Consider the following 21,226-nt stretch of genomic DNA (forward strand, 5'->3'; position numbering starts at 1 on the left):
TTCCATAAAATAAAGATAAAAATAATAAAAAAAACAATTAAGGTAAAAATAATAAAAAAAAAAAAAAAAAAAAAAAAAAAAAAAAAAATCCAATTCCAATAACCCAAATAGGGCAATATAAAAATAAATTAAAAATAAAAAATAAAAAATTTAAAAAAAATAAAAAAAAGGTAAAAATTTTGAAAATAGGGGAATAGAATTTTTTATTTTTATTTTTTTTATTTTTATTATAGTATTACCATATAATATCTATTTATTACTACTAGTAATTTTATTTTATGCATATATATTTACATATATTTATAAATATATTTTAAAATCCGAGGGAGAAATAAAATATTAGAAGAAATAAAGAAACAATCGAATGATAAAAATGGTAATTAATTTATATTTGTTGTCAAAAATTATTTCTTTGTTTTTTTTGTTGCATTGTTATATTGTGTTTACACTTGAAAATTTTTTAATTTTTTTTTTTTTTTTTTTTTTATTAATTTTTTTTCTTTTTTTTTTTTTTTTTTTTTTTGTTTTAAAATATTTTTTTATTTTAAAAATACAGATATAACAAGATTCATATTAAAAATTACATATAAATCAATTTTAATATGTAGATCTTGGTTTTTTTTTTTTTTTTTTTGTTTTTTTTTATTTTTGGTATTTTTTTTTATTTTTTTTTTTTTTCCTTTTTTGGTCGTTTATTTAAACTTTTTATTTATTTTATTTTTTCATTTTTTTTTTTTAATATTGGTCAATTGACAAAGTTAAAAAAAACTATTGGATTTAATTATTTAATCCCTCTTTTTTTTTTTTTTTTTTTTATTTATTTATTGCTTTGTTAATTTTAGTTTCACAATTAAAAAATTGTCATTTATGTTAAATTTGTATGTATAGTTGAAATCGCTTTATAATAATAGGTTTAAAAAAAAATTTAAAAAAAAAAAAAATATGTTCAATATCTTTGTAAACCATAATAATTTTATTTTAAAATTAAATTCTTTTTTTATGGATTATCACATCGAAATAACAATTAATAGAAAAAAATAAAAATAATAAATTTGGATTTTTTTTAGTGGAAAAAAAAAAAAAAAAAGATTAACCCAAAATTGATCTCAAAAAAAAAAAAAAAAAAAAAAAATCTTTCTATAAAAGAATTGTGGGGATTTTTTTTTTTTAATTTTTTTTTTTATATTTTTTTATTTTATTTTGGTTAAATGTGATATTTTTTAATTATAAAACTTCAAAGAAGTACACATTGATACTTTTTTTTGTTTTTTTTGGAATTTTTTTTTTAAATATAAAAAAAAAAAAAAAAACCACACTTCACCAAACATAGACACATAACCACATTCACTTTTTTTTTTTTATTATTTTCATTTTTTTTGGATATCACAGATTCATATTATTTTTTTATGTTTACCACACACTACCCAATAAACAACAAAATTTTTATTTTTGTTTATTTTTTAAAAAGTGTGCATGTGTGTTCCAATAAAAAATTAGATAACAAACCCACCCTTTATCACTTTTTTTTTTTTTTTATTTTTTTTATTTTTTTTTTTTTTATTCTAATTTCAGTAATAGAAAATTTAAACTTTAATTTTAATGATAAAAAAAAAGTAGTTTAAAATTTTTAATTTTTAATTATTTTTTTTTTTTTTTTATTATTTTTTTTAATTATTATAAAATATTAATATTTTTTTCTTTAAATTAATATTACATCAATAGTTTGACTTCTTTTTAAAAGATTCAAGTTTGATGAGCGGGGAGAATTCTTGGTTTGATTTAGTTTTTTTAAAAAACAACGAATTTTTTGCCAATAATAATTATCAAATTAATTTATTCCTATTATTATTAAATATTTTATTAGCCATTTCAATTTTAAAATTAATAATCAATATGTTTAATTTGAATATTTTTGGAATAAGTAATTTAATTAATAATTCAAATAATAATAAAAATAAAAATAATAATAATATTAATAATAATAATAATAATAATAATAATAATAATAATAATAATAATAATAATAATAATAATAGCAATAATAATAATAGCAATAATAATAATAATAATAGTACCAATACAAATAGTAGCATTATAAATATTAATAGTAATAGTAATAGTAATAATAGTCAAATGGAATTAATAAATAATAATAGTTTAATAAATAGTAGCGAATCATTTTTAGTTTCAAAGAAAAAAGAAAATATGAAAAGTTTATCAAATGATAGAATTGGTAGTGGATTATATTCAATTGTATCGGGAAATGGTATAGTTGGAAATATAGGTGATGTTGGAGAGGATTTTTGTTTTCAAGTATCATCATATCATAAGAATGGTGTTAGAAAGAAACAAGGTGGTGATATTATATCAGTGAATATTCAAGGTTGCGATTATCAAAATATAGAAGAGCAAATTAAATCAAGAGTAATCGATAGAATGAATGGTTGTCATTTAGTTTATTACAACGTTTCAAAGAGTGGAAATTATTTAATTTCAGTTTTTGTTAATCAAGTACCTGTTGTTGGTAGTCCTTTTAAAGTTTTTGTTTCACCAATTCCATATTCTATTTGTATTAAACAAAAATTATCATCTCCATCTTCTTCATCTTCTTCATCTTCTTCTTCTTCATTTTCATCTTCTTCTTCTTCATCTTCTTCTTCTTCTTCATCATCTTCATCAACATTAAATAATCAAATTATTGCAGGTAATCTTATAACTTGTGAGATTTCACCGACAAGAGTATCATCACATATTATAAATGATAAAATTGATTTAACAATTTTTATAAAAGAGAATGGAGTTTTAAAGAAAACAAATGTTGAAATAAATTCTGAAATATTAAATTCAATAAATAGTAGTGGTAGTGGTGGTGGTGGTGGTGATCCATCATCTTCATTATCATCAAATAGCAATAATAGGATGATTAGTGATTTCGAGTCAATGATGATTTCTAAATTTAGATTAACAAAAAGTGGTGAATATGTTTTAGAGGGATCAACAACTGGAGTATTAGTTTTTAGTAAAATAATCACTGTTATTCCAGGTCCTGTCTCTAGTAAATATTCACAATTAATTTGGGATGGTAAAGAATTAATTTCAGAGAATAAATTATTTATTTTAAAGGATAATCAAAATAATGATCAATCAAATTCTTCACCAGATTTTAAATTTATAATTGAAACTAAGGATAAATTTGGTAACAATAATCAAAATTCAAATAGTATTAATGATTTCAAATTTTATTTAAAAAAATCATTATCACCAATTTTATTAAATAATAATAATAATAATAATAATAATAATAATAATAATAATAATAATAGTAATATTAATAATATTAATAATAAAAATAATAATAATAATAATAATAATGAAGAAAATGAAAAAGAAAAAGAAAAACAAAAATTAGAATTATCTTCTGATGAAAATAATAATAATAATAAAAATAAAAATAAAAATAAAAATAATACTAATAATTGTGAGGATTATGAAAAAGATTTAATTGAAATTTTACCAAACTCGATATATTATAATAACCAAGGTAATATTTCATTTACATTTAATGGCGATCAACAAAATCAAGTTGGATGGTATTGTATTTGTGTGAAAATAAATGATGAACCAATTTCAAATAGTCCATTCATTTTAGCAATGATTAAAGAAAAAGACTTTCAATCACTTTCGAATTATTATACAAATGGTAAAGCTTCATTTAATTGTCAAGTTGAAAAAAATGGTAAATTAACTAACATATCTTTATATTTAACACAAAATGTAACTACTTCCATTTTTAAGTAAATCTTTTAAAAAAAAAATAATAATAAATAATTAATAATCAAAAAAAAAAAAAAAAAAAAAAAAAAAAAAAAAAAAAAAAAAAAAAAAAAAAAAAGAAAAAGAAAGAATAATCAATTAATTATTATTTTTATTTTAGAAAATTGAAATTATTGAAAATTATTATTTTATGAATATAAAACTATATGAATTTATAATAAATCCAACAGTCCAAATTTTATTAGTTAATGGTGGTGAATTAGTTATTCAAGATAATAATAGTAAAGTTTATTTAAAAGGTATATCAATGGATCAAAGTTTTTTAATACTTTTAACAAGTTTTTACTTTTTTGGATATACAACTCAAAGTGAACCAAAATTCGATAGTAAAGTCAAATGGTTAAAGGGTAAACTATGTAAGATTCAAAAGAAAATGATAACCTTAAAATTAAATATATCAAGTAGAAGTCAAATCCTAATGGAATCAATTCAGGTTTTAAAACAAATAGATCCAAACGATTTAGTATTAAGTAGATTATTCGTTAAATTTAATGATGAAGAAGGAATTGATATTGGAGGAATTTCAAAAGAATGGTTTTCAAATTTTAGTGAAGAGTTGGCCAATACTCCATTAAATGGTTATCATTTATTTCAAGAATATTCAAATAGTAATAAATACCATCCATCACCTTTCTCAAATTTAATACCAGACTATAGATCAATCTTTAAAACTTTGGGTAGAATTACAGGTAAATCTATTATAGATAGTATCACCAAAGCTGATAGACACTTTTCACTTAGATTCACCCCAATCTTTTATAAAATGATCTTGGGTGAAAAAATAACTTTAGATGATTTAGAATTAATTGATCCAGAACTATATAATAATAAAGTCAAATTAATTTTAAATACTCCAATGAATCAAGTTAATGAAATATTAGGTGAACCATTATGTTTTGTTTGTGATATTTATAATCAAAATGAATTATTAAAAAGATCATTAAATAATAATAATAATAATGATGAAGATAATAATAAAATTGAAAATAATAATAATAATAATAATAGTGAATTTAAAATTCAAATTATGAAAACTATAAATTTAAAACCATTTGGAAATTTAATTAGAGTTACAGATGATAATAAATTAGAGTATTTAGAATTATGGGTAAATAGTTTATTTTATAATGGTGTTAAAACTCAAATCGAAGAATATAGAGAAGGTTTATTTCAAATGATACCACATTCAATTTTATCAATTTTCAATTGGAAAGAATTAGAAATGTTAATTTGTGGAAGAGAAAGAATTAATTTAGACGATTTGAAGCAACATTCTTCATTCACTGGTTACTTTAATCAAACACTAATCGATGAATTTTGGTTAATTGTTAACGGTTTCAATGAGGATGAAAAGAAATCATTAATTAAATTTGTCACTGGTTCTTCATCGGTTCCATTGGGTGGTTTCTATCAACTTTGTCCTCATTTCACTATTAATTTAACACCACCAATTCAAAATGGTGTAAATAGATTACCAATATCTCACACTTGTTTCAATAGATTAGATATTCCAATTAATTGTTTATCTTTTAAAAATTTAAAACTAGCAATCACTGAAGGAGATGGTTTCTCTTTGGTTTAAATTAATTTTATAGATTTAAAAAAACAAAAGAATAAATAAATAAATAAATAAATAAATGGAAAAAATATTATTATTATTTTTTAATTTGGTTTAAATCTAATTTTTTTTTTTTTTTTTTTTTTTTTTTTTTTTTTTTTATTTTAAAAAAGATCATGATCAGTATTTGAGATCAATATTTCTGATTGAAATTTTTATATCTTTTTTTTTATTTTTTTTTTTTTTAAATTATATTTCTCTCTTGGATTTTATTTGTTATTATTTTCATTATTTACTTTGTCCTGGGCAAAAAAAATAAAAATTTAATTTTTTTTTTTTTTTTTTGGTTGTGGGTGAGATATTTTTTTTTTTTTATTTTAATATTAAAATAATAAAATTTATTTTTTTCGATTTCTTGACTTTTTTTTTTTTTTATTTTTTTTTTTTATTTTTAAACATTTATATATATATATATTTTTTTTTTTTTTTACAATTTGTCATTTGTTATTGTTTAGTTTATGGCATTAAAATATAATGATATTGAAGAAAGGGAAGAAATCAAGGATGATTTAGATAGATATGTTGATGGTGCATCTAGTGAAAATAATAATAATAATAATGTAATAATAACATCTTCAGTAGAATATAAAGATATAAATGATAATTATCAAGATGTTAAATTAAATGATATAAATAATAATAGTAATAATAATAAAAGTAATAATAATAATTATAATAATAATAGTGATGATTATTATATAAATAAAAGTATAATATCAAGATTATATTATTTTTTTAAAGATCAACCATCATCATTGTATAATACAATTCATTGTGCAATTGGTTTTCTTTTTATATTTTTAGGTTATTCCCCAACTCAAAGTTTAATAACAAATTTACACGAAAATAATGGTTCTATTGGGTTAGGATTACTATATTTTTCATTTGCAATTGGTTGTTTTATAGCACCAGTAGTTTTAAAGAAAATTGGGTTAATGTAAGTAAGAAAAGAATAATATCTTTATTTTTTTTAAATTTATTTAAGTTTTAAAATTTTTTAACATATGTCATCTGATGAAATTAAAAAATAAAAGTAAATCTTTAACAATAGCAGGAATAACATATGCAATTTTTATATTTTGTTCAATTACAGGTGTGAGTGTATTGGAAGGATTGTTTTTACCAGCATCAATATTGATTGGATTCGGTGCTGGTTTATTATGGACAAGTCAACCAGTTTATGTTTCAAGAAATGCACCAACTGAAAAAGAGTTGGGACTTTATTCAGGTATGTTTCAAACGGTTTATTCAATGGGTTCAATCGTAGGAAATGCTATTAGTGGTACCTTACAAAATCAAGATGTAGATCCAACAATCATTTTATTGATTTTAGGTTCTTCCACACTTTGTGGTTGTATTTTATTAGCATTCTTAAGAAGAGTTGACCCAATTGTACCAACACCAAGAAAATCTTTCTCAAAAACATTTACTGGTGCATTTATGGTATTTAAAGATAGAAAATTTCTATTTTTAATTCCATTATTAATTGTACAAGGTCAATCGTAAGTTTTTTTTTTTTTTTTAAATTTTATAGTATATACTAATTTCTTTATTTTATAGTCAAAGTTATTTTTATGAAACATTTAATGGTATAATAGGATTAGGTAGAATTGGTTATATTAGTGTTACAATGGGTATTGTTTCAGTTATTGGTTCAAGCGTTTGGGGTAGAGTTCATGATAAATTGAAAAATGGTAAAAGAATATTAGCATTGATAATGGGTGTTTTATATTTATTATCATTGACATTATTATCAGTGGCATACTACTTTGATGAAATTCCAATGTTTTATGTAATAGCTGCATTGAATGGTTTATTTGACTCTTTGCAAACAATTTTAATTTTTGTTACAATTGCTTCTCTTTATCCAAATGATAATGTTTCTGCATTTTCTGCATCAAGATTTTTAATGTCAATTTCAACGGGTATTGCTTTCTTTGTTTTCCATTATCTCAATTTCTTTGTAGTAATATTTTGGATTTTAGCTTTATTAATTGTTGCTGAAATTTGTTTCCATAATTTACTTCAAGATATAAAATCAATAGTTAAATTACCAAATGATGATGATTATGATACTCATACTGATATAAATAAATTTAATCTTCCAAATCAAAATTACAAAAACAATAATAACAATAATAATAACAATAATGAAGATGGTTATGAATTAGAATATGATGATACTGAAAGTAATTTATCATATGATGATAATAAAATTTAATTTTTTTTAATTTTTAATTTATTTTATATATAAAAGAGTTTTTTTATTTTTGATATGTATTTTTACATTTCTTTTTTTTTTTTTTTTTTTTTTTATTACTCAATTAATTTAAATGTGAAACATAATACACCTTTTTCTAATACTACTTCTGGGTTCTTTGGATGATAATTGTTTGGAATGTTGAGTATGAGTTCAAATGAACCATCACGTCTTTGATTATTTGAAAGGTATAATGATGTTTCTTCACTTGGGTAGCCACTTTCTGAATTTTTCATGTCAAATTGTAACTTTTTAACACCTTTGACAATTAGATTCCATTTTGTATTTTCATACTTTGTTTCATGGAAAATTTCATCCAATACCATTTGAGGAACTTCAATAAGGTAACGTAAATCACTACCAACTTTTACAATATCATAGTTTGGTCTGAATCCATTCCAAAATACCATTTGTAAACCAATAAATTCAACTTTGTTATCTATTAATTTAAATTCATTTTCCCTATTACTATCATTTTCTGGATATATTTTGAAAACTGGTATTTGAGAAATTGTAGTTTTATGTGGAGTAACTTTTTCATAAATTTCTGTAAGTTCTTTTAAGTGCACTGAAAATTCACCAGATTCTTTGTCAAATAAGATTTTACCATTTTCTTTATTGCAATTTTCAATGATTTTATCATCTTTTGTAAATTCGCTAATCTTTAGTTTTGATGGTGATTTACAATATGAAACCATATTATTTTGAAGTCCACTTAATAAAACTTTATCAAAATCCAATTTGTCATTATATTCTTTATTTGTTGATCTGATTTTTTCAATTGTTAAATCATTGTATTTTTTACCAAATTCTGAATTATCATTACATAAAAAGAAATGATAACTATTGTTTACAGATTCTGTAAAAAATAATACAACTTCATCTTTACTTTTGATTGTTTTAAAATCAATTTGATGGTGAAAAGTTCCATTAAATGGGTGATCCATATATGTTTTAATTTCAACCAATAGCTCCTCCATTGAATTGATTTTTGGATAGTTATGAACAATTATTAATGTTTTGTTTATTTTTTGTTCTGTTCTTAATGATTGAATTTTTGATTGAAGTGCCAAGATAAATCTTTGATCAGTCCATGTGAGTTCATTTAAAACATAAACAATGGTATTTGCTAATGAAAATGACATATCACGAATAAACATTTCAGTGGATTCTTTTCTTGCCAATTGTTCCTCTGATCTATTTTCACCAACTTTTAATGAAGTATTTGAACCGGCTGTATCAATTGTAATTGTTTCATTATTGTGGCAAATTGAAAGTGATAATCCAATGGTTTGTGATTGAGTTCCACTTGGTAAATATGAATTATTGTATTTATTGATAAAGAATGTTTTACCAATATTAAAACAACCTAAACATGCAAGAGTTGAGTATTTTTTAAATTCTGCAAATAATGAATTAAATGGTTCTAAAGGGTTAAAACCATTTGGTCCATTCATTTTTTCTTTTAATTTTTGAGAAAGAAAAATTAACCATGCTGTTTCTTTTTGTGAAAAATAATCAACTGCTGGAATATCAATAATTATATCATACTCCTTAATACCATTTTCTGGAATTGTAGTTTTGCCAATGTAACAATTTAATTTCTTTGAAAGTTCATTATTATGTTTTTCCAATTGTTCAATAATTTTCAAATATTCTTCCTCTTTAACTCTATGATTTTTAATATCATTTTCTAAATTTTTATTTCTTTTATATACCTTTGCCGATTCTTCCTGGTTTTTTTTTAAAATAACCTCAAGTTCTTTTCCACTAAGTATATAACCAAGTATTGATGGTAAACGAATGTCCTGAGGAACTAATAAATTTGATGCCATTATTTTTTTTTTTTCAAATTTTTTTTTTTTTTTTTTTATTTTATTTATTAAATTTAATTCAATATAGTTTTTGTTTATTTTTTTTGTTTTATTTGATTTGATTTTTTTGTTTAAATTAATGAATGAATTTTTAAATATTTATTTTTTATTTAAATTAAGAAAAAAAAATAATGTTTTTTTAAAAAAAAAACTTAAAAAAAAAACTTAAAAATTTTTTTTAAACAAAACTTAAAAAACTAAATAACACCCTCAACTTAAAAAATATAAGTCAAGAAAACCTATTTTTTTTTTTTTTTTTTTTTTTTACAAATCATTAATTAAGCAAATAATTATCTCCACCAAAGAGCTTTTTTTTTCAAAAGAAGAACAAAAAACCCAAAAAAAAAAAAAAAAAAAAAAAAAAAAACTAACAAATGATTAATCATTAATTAAGCAAATAATTATCTTGAATTAAGAAAAAAAAAAAAAAAATAATACTATAAGAAATCTATTTTAATTTTTTATTTTTATCTTTATTTAATTTATACCAGTAACTGTGTATATATTTTGATTCAATTATCCTATTTTTTCAAATTTGAAAGTAATAACGCCTTTATCTAAAGAAACAGCTGGTTTAATAGGTAAATACTCGGTAGGAATTGGTAGTGAGAATTCAAAGAGACCATCACGTCTTTGATTTTGAGAAGGACATAATGATGTCAAATTACTTGGATAAACGGTTGTTTGATCATTTGAATCATATCTTAATTTCTTTATTCCTTTTATATTGAGATACCATTGGCTACCTAAATGTTTTGTTTCAAATTCGATATCTTCCATTTCTAATTGAGGTACTTCAATGATATATCGTAAATCGGAATTAACTTTAACTATATCATGAAATGGTTTGAAACCAGATGAAAAAACCATATTTAAACCAATAATTTCGATTCTATTAGCTATTAACTTAAAATCATTTTCTCTATTACAATCAATCTCTGGAGAAATTGTAAATGCTGGTATTTGTTTAATTGAACTTCTATGTGGTGATACCATTTGATGTAACTTACACAATTCCTTTAAATGTTTTGAATATTCATCAGTACCAAATGATGTGAACAATGGTTTATATTTTAAACTTGTATTAGCTTCATCAGATTTATTTTCAATATTATCATCCTTTTCATCTTTAATAATTGGTTGCAATGGTGATGATGACGATGATGATATTGTTGGTGTTGATACCTCACTACCAGATTTATCATTATCTTGTATAGTATCATCGATGGATGGATGTAAAAACGATTGAGTTTGAAAAAGACTATCTGCTATTGGTCTTTCTTCAAGCTGTGATTTATTATTACTACTATTATTATTATTAATTTGATTAATAGTTGGTTCATGTTCAGTAATTTTTAATTTTTTTGGTGATTTACAATATGGTATCATGTTATTTTGAAGTGAAGTTAATAAAACTTTATCTAAATCCAAGTTATCATTATAGTTTTTATAAGTTCTAATTTTTTCAATTGTTAATTGATTATATCTTTTACCAAATTCTGAATTATCATTACATAAAAAGAAATGATGGGTTTTATTTACAGATTCAACGAAAAATAAAACTATCTCTTCTTTTGATTCTATTTTTTTAATATCAACATGATGATGATGAAAATTACCATTGAATGGAGACTCTATATAGGTTTTAATTTCAGATAAAAGTTCTTCTTGTGAATTGACTTTAGGATAATTGTGAACGACTAATAGTTTTTTTATAATATTACTTTCAGATCTTAATGATTGAATTTTCGATTGAAGTGCTAAAATAAATCTTTGATCATTCCAAGTTAATTCATTTAAAACGTAAACGATGATACTAGCTAATGAAAATGACATATCACAAATAAACATTTCAGTGGATTCTTTTCTTGCTAAATGCTCTTCGGTTTTATCTTCACAAACTTGTAAAGCAGTATTTGAGCCGGCTGTATCGATAGTGATGGTTTCGTTAAGACTTGATATTGAGAGTGATAATCCAATGGTTTGTGCTTGAGTTCCACTTGGTAAATAGGTACCATTGTATTTGTTGATAAAGAATGTTTTACCTTTATTGAGTACACCTAAACATGCAAGAGTTGAAAACTTTTTATACTCTTTCAATAAGGAATGTAATGGTCTTTTTTTATTGTAGTTTGAACTACCCATCTTTTGCTTTAACTGATTTGAAACATAAATTATCCACGATTTACGAGATTGTGATAAATAATCAACAGATGGAATATCAATGATAATATCATACTCTCTAATACCATTGGCTGGAATTGAACTATCACCAATATAACAATTCAATTTCTTTGCAAGTTCAATTTTATCTTTATTTAATTTTTCAATCTCTTTCTTTAGATCTCCAACTTCAACTCTCTTTTTTGTTAATAACCCTTCAAAATTTTTACGTTCATTATCTTGTTTTTTTTTTTTGCTTTCTTTAAGATTTAATTTTTCTTTTTTCCTTTTTAAAATTTTTTTAATAATAATGATCAATGTCGTGCATATAATAATGACCAATGTACCAACAAACATTACTAAAAATTTATAAATACTTTCTCTTATTTTACTTTTCTACTAACGAAAATATAAAAAGAAATAAAAAAAAAAAAAATTTATTTCTTTATTTATTTATTTTTTTTTTTGGCGATTTCAGTTTATTTTAAGTTCTCTTAAAAAACAACTTAAAAAAACAAAGTTTATTTTAATTTCTTAAGTTGCACGTCTAGAAACTAAGGGTGGTAGGATGCAAAAATTTTAACATAAATTGTGAAAGTAATTTTATCCGCTGGTGGTTTGTTGCATTTTATTTTTTATTTTCTATCCTTACTAGAAACTTTAAATAAATTTTTTTTAAAAAAATAAGTTTTGTGTTTCGTCAAAAAAAAATAAAAATAAAAATAAAAATAAAAATAAAAATAAATTTTCATACACGCTGTTCAGTATCGTCACCAACATTTTCTAAAAAAAAAAAATTTTAATTTGCACCTGATAGATGGCAAACTGTCCAAGAATGTATGAAAATTTTTAATTTGTATTTGGTTAGTGCAAATTTTATACACTTTTCAGTATCGTCACCAACATTTTCCTCAAAAAAAAAAACATTGGTAAATTATAAACTTTGTGTGATTAATATTTTTTTTTTTTAATAATCCTATTTCAAAATTTGGATTGTCAAAATTTGTACCATATTTTTTTTATTTTTTTTTTATTTTTTTTTATTTTATTTTATTTTTTGAACCTATTAATTTAATTTTATGTTTTTGTACTATAAAAAACGACAACATTTATTTTGTCATTTTTACATCATTTTTTTAATCATTTTTTTTCGTTGCCAACAAATTCTTTTTATATTTTTCACAACCTTTAATTTTCAAAAGGCATTTTTTTTTTTTTCACAAAACAACCAGAAAATTTAAAAACCATCAGCTTTAATTTATTTTTATTTTGGATATGAAATTTTTTTGTTTTTTTTTGTTTTTTTTTTAAATTTCCAATAAGAATTCCATTAATAAAATTTGTGAAAAAAAAAAAAAGATTTATTCGCTTCGTTTTTTATTCTTCTTTATTATTAGTATTAGATTTTTTTTTTTATTAACAATGGTTCTATTAATTGCCACGTCGACAAATTTCCCACCACAGTGACCATCAAAACAGATTTTTTGTTGAAAAAAAAAAGATATTTTATTTAAAAAAAAAAAAAAAAAAAAAAAACGATGATGATCTTTTTGAAAATTTTTAAAAAGTTATTAAATTAATTTTTTTTTTTTTTTATTTTTTTATAAAAATTTTTAAAATCTAAATACAAATAAATAAATAAATAATGGACGTTATTAATGATCATTTAACAATTGTACTCTGCCATGGATCTTTTACAGGTGCACTTGTATGGCAAAGTGTTATCCCATTCTTAGTTAAAGAAGGTTATAATGTTGTTGCAGTTGATTATCCAACTAGAGATTTTAATGAAGATGTTGAATACACTAGAAACTTAATTGATCGTCAAGATGGAAATGTATTATTAGTTGGCTATTCATATGGTGGTGCAGTTGTTACTGAAGCTGGTAAACATGAAAAAGTAGTTGGTATTGTTTATATCGCTGGTTTTGCACTTGATGAAGGTGATAGTTTAGGTAGCATCCTTGGCAGAAGAGAAGATCAAGGTGCCAATAGCAGAATTCTCGATAGTAAGGGTTTCCTTTGGGTTAAACCAGAAGATTTCAATAAATGTATTTGTCAAGATCTTAGCCAAGAAGAATCATTAGCAATGTCATTATGCCAAAAACCATTACATCTTTCCATTGTCACCCATACAATGGGTCCAAATCCAGCTTGGAAAAATAAACCAACTTGGTATCAAATCTCTGATAACGATAGAATGATTCCACAAGAAACTCAAATCGAAATGGTTAATAACATTAAACCAAAGAAAACCATTCATTTAAATTCAAACCATGCTTCAATTTCTTCTCATCCAAAAGAAGTTACAGCTTTCATTATTGAAGCTGCTTCAACATTTAAATAAAAAAAAATAATAAAAAATAAAAAAATTAATTAAAATAAAATATTTAATATTCACATAAATTTTCTTTTTTTTTATTTTTATTTTTTTTTTGAGATTCTTGTTTTAAGAAAATAAAATAAAATTAATCAGTACAATTATAATTATAATTATTTCAATAAATAGAATTCATGTGATATTTTTGGAAAAAAAAAAAAAAACTTAAATATATTGGTTGGGAAAAAAAGAAAAAAAAAACAGAGCCACTTTGACTGTCATCCCAGTCAATCGCAAATTTCTCACTTTTTTTCCAATTTAAAAATAAATTTTTTTTTTTTTATTTTTTATTTTTTTTATTTTTTATTTTTTTTTTATTTTTTTATTTTTTATTTTTCAGCGTGTTTGTTAAAGATTAATCTTTTATCGTATTTATATAAAAAAAAACAAATAATAAATTAAATGTACGCAGTGAATCCAATTGAATGTATACATTTAAAAGATGAGTATGATACATGCATAAATAAATCAATATTTGATAAAGATTGTATGTAATTTTTTTTTTTTAATATTTTTTAATTAAAAAACCTTAATAAATAAACTAACACACCAACCAAACCTTTTTTTTTTTTTTTTTTTTTTTTTTTTTTATTTTTTTTTATATTTTTTATATTTTTTTTTTTAATATTAGTAAAAATAACAAAATGTCATGCATGTAATGATGAGAGTGAAAATTGGATATGTATGACATGTGGTGTTGTATCATGCTCAAGACATGTCAATGGACATGCAGGTGAGCACTTTGAAAATACCAAACATCCAATATCAGCATCATTTTCAGATCACTCATTTTGGTGTTACACTTGTGATACCTATGTACATAATACTCCATTATTTGATATTTGTGAAATTTTAGAAAATATTAAATCATCAAATAAAAAAGATAAAATTGTACCAAAAAAAGACCAAAAAGAAGAAGAAGAAGAAGATCAAGTTGTACCATCAGCCTCAATTACTACATCTTCAACAACAACTTCAATTTCAAAACAAACTACTGTAAATAACACAACAACCACATCATCATCATCAACTACAACAACAACAACCACAACATCAACAACTATTAATAATAATGAAGAAGAAGAAGAATCAGAATCAGAAACAGATGAATCATCATCAGAAGGTGAAGAAAGTTTATCATTAATTCAAAGAATGAGAGAAATGATATTTGGAGTTGGTAGAGGACCAAAAATTGTAGCACCATCAGAACAAGAGGAATCAGAAGAGGATGAATCTTGTGTATTAAAGAAACCAACCATTGAAGAGATTGCAAAATATATAAATTCAGCTAAATGTAAAAATATCATTGTAATGACTGGTGCTGGTATCAGTGTTGCTGCTGGTATTCCAGATTTTAGATCCCCAAAAACTGGTTTATATGAAAAATTGGATAAATATGATCTTCCATATAGAGAAGCCATTTTTGATATTGAATATTTTAAAAAGAATCCAAAACCATTTTATGTTTTATCAAAAGAATTATTCCCTGGTTCATTTAATGTAAATTGAAATATAATTTATTATTATTTACATATTATATATATATATTTTACTAATATTTTTTTAAAATAGCCAACAACAGTTCATTATTTTATTAAATTATTATCAGATAAAGGGTTGTTATTAAGAAATTTCACACAAAATATTGATACATTGGAGAGAATTGCAGGTATACCAGCAAATAAATTGGTTGAAGCACATGGTTCATTTGCAACTAGTCATTGTGTATCATGTAAGAAAGAGTATAGTACAGAATATGTAAAGGAGAGAATATTCAAAGATGAATTACCAGAATGTACAGAGACAAGTGGTTGTAAAGGTATTGTTAAACCTGATATTGTATTCTTTGGTGAATCATTGCCATCAAGATTCAATGATTGTGCACGTGAGGATTTCACAAAATGTGATTTACTTTTAGTTATTGGTACTTCCTTAAAGGTACATCCATTTGCTTCATTAATTAATTTTGCAAAAGGTTGTCCAAGAGTTTTAATTAATTTCGAAGAAGTTGGTACTAATCCATATGGTGGTTTCAAATTTAATCAACCTTCAAATAAATTAGATGTTAAATGTATTGGTGATTGTCAAACTTTAGTTTTGGATTTAATAAAATTATTAGGTTGGGAAAATGAATTTAATCAAATAGTTAAAAATTAATAGTATTAAATGGTAAAAAAAAATAAAATAAAATAAATAAAAAAATTAAGTAAATAAATCTAAAAAAAAAAATAATAATAATAATAATAAAAAATCTATTCTTTGAAAAAAAAAAAAAAAACATATTGTAAATATCCAAAATAGTTCAAATAAATTATAAATCTTTGAAATCTCAAAAAATAATTTTTTATTTTTTTTTTTTTTTAAATTTTTTTTCTTTTTTTATTTTTTATTTTTTTTTTTTTGGTCATCTCTTTTCGTTTAAAAGTTCAATATTTATAATTATTAACCCCTATAAAAAAAAAAAAAAAAAAAGGGTAAGAAAACAATAGTGAATAAAAAAAAAAAAAAAAAAAGAGAGTTCACACGTGATTGATGGGGTTATTTAATTCTTTAAAGAAGTGTGATTCAGTTAATTAAACCACTAGTGGTTTCCACATTTATACAAATTATTGTCATTTTTTTTTTTTTTAATTTTTTTTTTATTTTTTATTTTTTATTTTTTTTTCAACTATAATTTATCATCAAATAATTCAGTCAATGTGTAAAAATTTTAATACCACACTCACACAATTTTGTGTTTATCAATTATTTATTTTTATTTTTATTTTAATTTTTTTTTTTTATTTTTTTTTTATTTTTTTTTTTACATTGTTGAGTTTGCAGTATTAATAATAATATGTCCACCTCAAACCCATCTACCACTATCCTAAATATAAATGTGAATATATTTTATTTTTATTTTATTTTTTTATTTTTTTATTTATTTTCTTTTTATTTTTTTTTATTTATTTTTATTATTATTTTTTTTTTTTTTTTTTCATTCTCTTTTTTATTATTGTTATTATTATTATTATTATTATTTTTCCTAAACTCTTTTCATTATTATTTTTCACTTTGACAAAATAATAAAAAAAAAAATTTTCTTATTTTTTTTTTTTTTTTATTTTTAATTTTTTTTTTTTTTTTTTAATTTTTTTTTTTTTTTTTTTTGATTTTAAATTTTTATTTTTTTTTTTATTACCATATTTTATTTTTTATTTTTTATTTTTTTATTTTTTATTTTTTTATAATTTTTATCCTCAATAATAATTAATAATAATAATAATAATAATAATAATAATAATCATAATCACCACCCCAAAACTTATTCAAAATTATGTACGTTTAACAAATATTGCTCCTATATCAATTTTCATATTTTAGATTTAACAAAAAAAAAATAAAAAAAAAATAAAATAAAAAAAAAAAATAAAATAAAAAAATCACACACAAACGGATTTAATCATCATCTCTTTGATTTAATCAACCACAACACCTCACTATTTATTTAAAAAGAAACCAAATGGTTTGATTTTAAATTGTAAAAAAAAAAAAAAAAAATTAAAAAATAAAAAATAAAAAAAAAAAAAAAAAACGTTTTTAACTCGCTCACCCCCTCTAAAAAATTATTGATAAATAAAATTTTATTTTAATTAATACTAACTAATACATTAAAAAATAAAAAATAAAAATAAAAATAAAAAAATAAAAAAAATTTTCAAATTCATTAGTTTTTTTTTTTTAATTCATACATATACATATATAATTTCATTTTTATTTAATATAAATATATAAATATATAAATATATATATATATATTATATATATATATATAAGTATATATAAGTATATTTATTAAAAATAATATGGAAGAAATAACTCAACAATCAACTCATTTTATTGAGTTAAATGAAAGTAATAATACAATTAAGGAACAACCACCACTACCACCTTCAATAAAATATGAACAACAACAACCACAACAACAACAACAATATAATGATTATAATGATGAAGATACAGAGTCAGGATCAACATCAGAAGAAATCGATTTATCAGACCAATATACAGATTCAAGTAATTGTCCTGATTGTAGAGCGTTCAATGAAACATGTAGTTGCAGTAATACAAGTTGTTCGAATAGACATTATACAAATTCAACATCTTCAATATCTGACCTTTTAAATAATAATAACAATAATAATAATAATAGTAGTAGTAATAATAATAGAACAATAGTTTTAGAATCTAAATTAAATAATAGTTGTAATAATAGTAATGAAAATAATAATAATAATAATAATAATAATAATAATAATAATAATAATAATAATAATAATAATAATAATACTATTAATATTAGTAATAGTGTTAGTAGTGGTAATTTAACAGCAAGTTATAGTAATAGTAATATAAATGGATTAGCACAATCAAGAAGTAGACATGTTTATAGAAATCCAATAACATTGGTAGAGGAATTTACAACCTCCTCTTTATCAGAATTTGGTGAAACTGAATGTTCATTATCAACTGAAAATATATTTTCAATCATTAAAGATATGGAAGAAACTATATTACCAATTGAAAATATGTTAAAATCTTCACAACGTAATAATAATCTTAATCTTAATATTAATAATAATAATAATAATAATAATAATAATAATAATAATAATAATAATACAACAACAACTACAACAACAACTACCACTACACAAGTAGATAATAGTAATAATACCAATTCGAATGATAATAATATTAATAATAATAATAATAATTTAAAGACAAGTAAGGAAATAGAATCAACAACAACGCCAACTACAACAACACCACCAAGGAAATTATCAATTTCAGCGTCATCTATACCAATTCCACCGCCACCACCTGATGATGCTGTTTCACCAATTGCTTTATCTTGTTCTGCTCCTTCTTTTCCTGGCATTTTATCGCAACAAGATAATATTGATAGTTTAGAGAGTACTAACACTACAAACATCACCAACAACAACAACAACAACAACAACACCACAACAACAACTACTACACAAAACACAACAGATCCAACCAATACAATTGATCAAAATAAAACAACAGAATCATCCACAACACCCTCATCATCATCAAACTCAATTACATCAAAGACTAAAAAACTATTACACTCTTTTAAAAATAAACATCATCATCACAATAAAGGTGAAAAAATGTCAGATTCACCGTCAAAGAAAGAAAAACATTCAAAGAAAATTAAAAATTCACCATCAACTGAATTTGTAAATGTACCAAAAGATCAACAAACTCAAACACCTGTAGAAAATAATAATAACACCAACACCACCAACAACACCAACACCAATGAAAATAATAATGTAGATAGAACCAACAGTAATAATACTAACAACAATAATACCAATAATAATGGCAATAATACCAATAATACAAGCGGAAGTGGAGGCAATGACGATAATAATAACAATAATAATAATAACAATAACAACAACAACAATAATAATAATGGTAAAGATCAAGATAAAAAAGAAGAAAAAGATAATAAAAAAGAAGAAAAGGAAAATAATATAATAGAAGAGAAATCTATTATTGTACCAAATTTAAATTTAGAAAATGTATCAACAAATATAATTGTATCAAAACCATTAACACCACCACCACCATCATCATCATCATCATCATCTACTACAACCACCACCACCACAACAACTTCTTCAATACCACCAACACTTAGTTCCCACTCTTTATCCCAAGTATTTACAAAAGAGGAGGATGAAAACCCACCTGTATTTGTTTCATCTTCATTACCAGCATTCCCAATTTCAGAGTTATTGGGTGGTGAATCAAGTAACCCTGATGAAGAAGAATTACCAAGAGGTGGTAGAGGAAGAAGTAATGCCTTCTATATGAGAGGCCCACCAGTTCTTGAAAATGGTGATTTTAAGATTCAAACACCAAAAACACCTTCTGTACAAATTCAAACTCAAATCCCAGCTGTTTTACCAAAAGAATCGAATTCATTAATTTCAAAACCAATTGGTTTATTATCAAAACTAAGAAGACGTCATCATCACCATCATCATCACCATCATCACCATCATAATAAAAATAATAATAATAATAGTAACGGTAAAGAATCAACAACAAATAGTAAAGACTCATCATCATCATCGTCCTCATCATCATCATCTTCTTCTTCTTCAACAACAACGACAACAACAACCTCAACAACTGCAACACCAACAAAAGAATCATCTAAGAAATCATCAACAACATCAAATATTTTAAGTAAAGTAGTTAAAGGTAACTCATCAAGATTTATAGTTGGATTTGCAGATACAATTGGTAGAAGATCTACAATGGAAGATGAATCTGTAATCTATGGTACTTATAGAGGTAAGCATGATGAAGATTATTTCGCTTTATTTGATGGTCATGGTGGAAATGATGCAGCCAAAGCTGCCTCTGAAGAGTTGCATCGTATATTGGCTGAGAAATTAAAATTAAATCATGCAAACCCTGTTAAATGTTTAAAGGAATCATTTTTAGCAACTCATACACTAATTGGTGAACGTGGTATTAGATGTGGTACCACTGCAGTGGTAGCATTATTTATTGGAAAGAAAGGATATATAGCAAACGTGGGTGATAGTCGTGCAGTACTTTGCAGGGATGGTATAGCGGTACGTGTTTCATTGGATCACAAACCAAATCTACCAAAGGAGGAGGAGAGAATTAGGGCACTCGGTGGTAACGTTGTAACAACAACTAGTTCTGCCGGTGTTGTCACCTCGCGTGTCAATGGTCAATTAGCAGTCTCAAGAGCATTGGGTGATTCTTTCCTTAATCCGTTTGTCACCTCTGAACCCGATATTCATGGTCCAATAAACTTGGAAACTCATATCAAAAATCAATTTATGATCATAGCTTGCGATGGTATTTGGGATGTTATCTCTGATGAAGAGGCTGTTAGTATTGCCGCTCCAATTGCTGATCCTGAAAAAGCATGTATAAAATTAAGAGATCAAGCTTTCAGTAGGGGTAGTACTGATAACATTTCTGTAATTGTAATTAGATTTCCACCATTTTTAGAAGGTATTTAAAAAAAAAAT

The 21,226-nt window shown here is 22.6% G+C and overlaps 7 protein-coding genes across 7 annotated transcripts; 5 read left to right on the top strand and 2 right to left on the bottom strand.

The window, feature by feature from the left end:
- Window positions 1-1,893: 1,893 nt before the first annotated feature.
- DDB_G0283983 (ubiquitin-protein ligase domain-containing protein) lies at window positions 1,894-5,416 on the top strand (the record flags this gene model as incomplete). Its single annotated transcript, XM_633701.1, has 2 exons — window positions 1,894-3,774; window positions 3,935-5,416. The coding sequence occupies 2 exons, from the start codon at window positions 1,894-1,896 to the stop codon at window positions 5,414-5,416; spliced, it is 3,363 nt and encodes a 1,120-aa protein (XP_638793.1).
- A 494-nt stretch (window positions 5,417-5,910) lies between these two features.
- DDB_G0283985 (hypothetical protein) lies at window positions 5,911-7,673 on the top strand (the record flags this gene model as incomplete). The annotated part of the gene is made up of 3 exons (XM_633702.1): window positions 5,911-6,389; window positions 6,487-6,954; window positions 7,013-7,673. The coding sequence occupies 3 exons, from the start codon at window positions 5,911-5,913 to the stop codon at window positions 7,671-7,673; spliced, it is 1,608 nt and encodes a 535-aa protein (XP_638794.1).
- Window positions 7,674-7,768: 95 nt separating this feature from the next.
- On the bottom strand, window positions 7,769-9,547 carry DDB_G0283911 (HSP20-like chaperone domain-containing protein; the record flags this gene model as incomplete). The annotated part of the gene is made up of 1 exon (XM_633703.1): window positions 7,769-9,547. The coding sequence occupies one exon, from the start codon at window positions 9,545-9,547 to the stop codon at window positions 7,769-7,771; it is 1,779 nt and encodes a 592-aa protein (XP_638795.1).
- A 555-nt stretch (window positions 9,548-10,102) lies between these two features.
- DDB_G0283913 (heat shock protein Hsp20 domain-containing protein) lies at window positions 10,103-12,106 on the bottom strand (the record flags this gene model as incomplete). The annotated part of the gene is made up of 1 exon (XM_633704.1): window positions 10,103-12,106. One exon carries the CDS (start codon window positions 12,104-12,106, stop codon window positions 10,103-10,105), a length of 2,004 nt encoding a protein of 667 aa, XP_638796.1.
- A 1,288-nt stretch (window positions 12,107-13,394) lies between these two features.
- DDB_G0283915 (esterase/lipase/thioesterase domain-containing protein) lies at window positions 13,395-14,096 on the top strand (the record flags this gene model as incomplete). Its single annotated transcript, XM_633705.1, has 1 exon — window positions 13,395-14,096. The coding sequence occupies one exon, from the start codon at window positions 13,395-13,397 to the stop codon at window positions 14,094-14,096; it is 702 nt and encodes a 233-aa protein (XP_638797.1).
- Window positions 14,097-14,531: 435 nt separating this feature from the next.
- sir2A (NAD(+)-dependent deacetylase, silent information regulator protein family protein) lies at window positions 14,532-16,286 on the top strand (the record flags this gene model as incomplete). Its single annotated transcript, XM_633706.1, has 3 exons — window positions 14,532-14,616; window positions 14,761-15,629; window positions 15,702-16,286. The coding sequence occupies 3 exons, from the start codon at window positions 14,532-14,534 to the stop codon at window positions 16,284-16,286; spliced, it is 1,539 nt and encodes a 512-aa protein (XP_638798.1).
- Window positions 16,287-17,974: 1,688 nt separating this feature from the next.
- Window positions 17,975-21,217, top strand: DDB_G0283919 (protein phosphatase 2C-related protein; the record flags this gene model as incomplete). The annotated part of the gene is made up of 1 exon (XM_633707.2): window positions 17,975-21,217. The coding sequence occupies one exon, from the start codon at window positions 17,975-17,977 to the stop codon at window positions 21,215-21,217; it is 3,243 nt and encodes a 1,080-aa protein (XP_638799.2).
- Between the last annotated feature and the right edge of the window lie 9 nt (window positions 21,218-21,226).

Source organism: Dictyostelium discoideum (genome assembly GCF_000004695.1).
Source record: "Dictyostelium discoideum AX4 chromosome 4 chromosome, whole genome shotgun sequence".
NCBI classification, from domain to species: Eukaryota; Evosea; class Eumycetozoa; order Dictyosteliales; family Dictyosteliaceae; genus Dictyostelium; species Dictyostelium discoideum.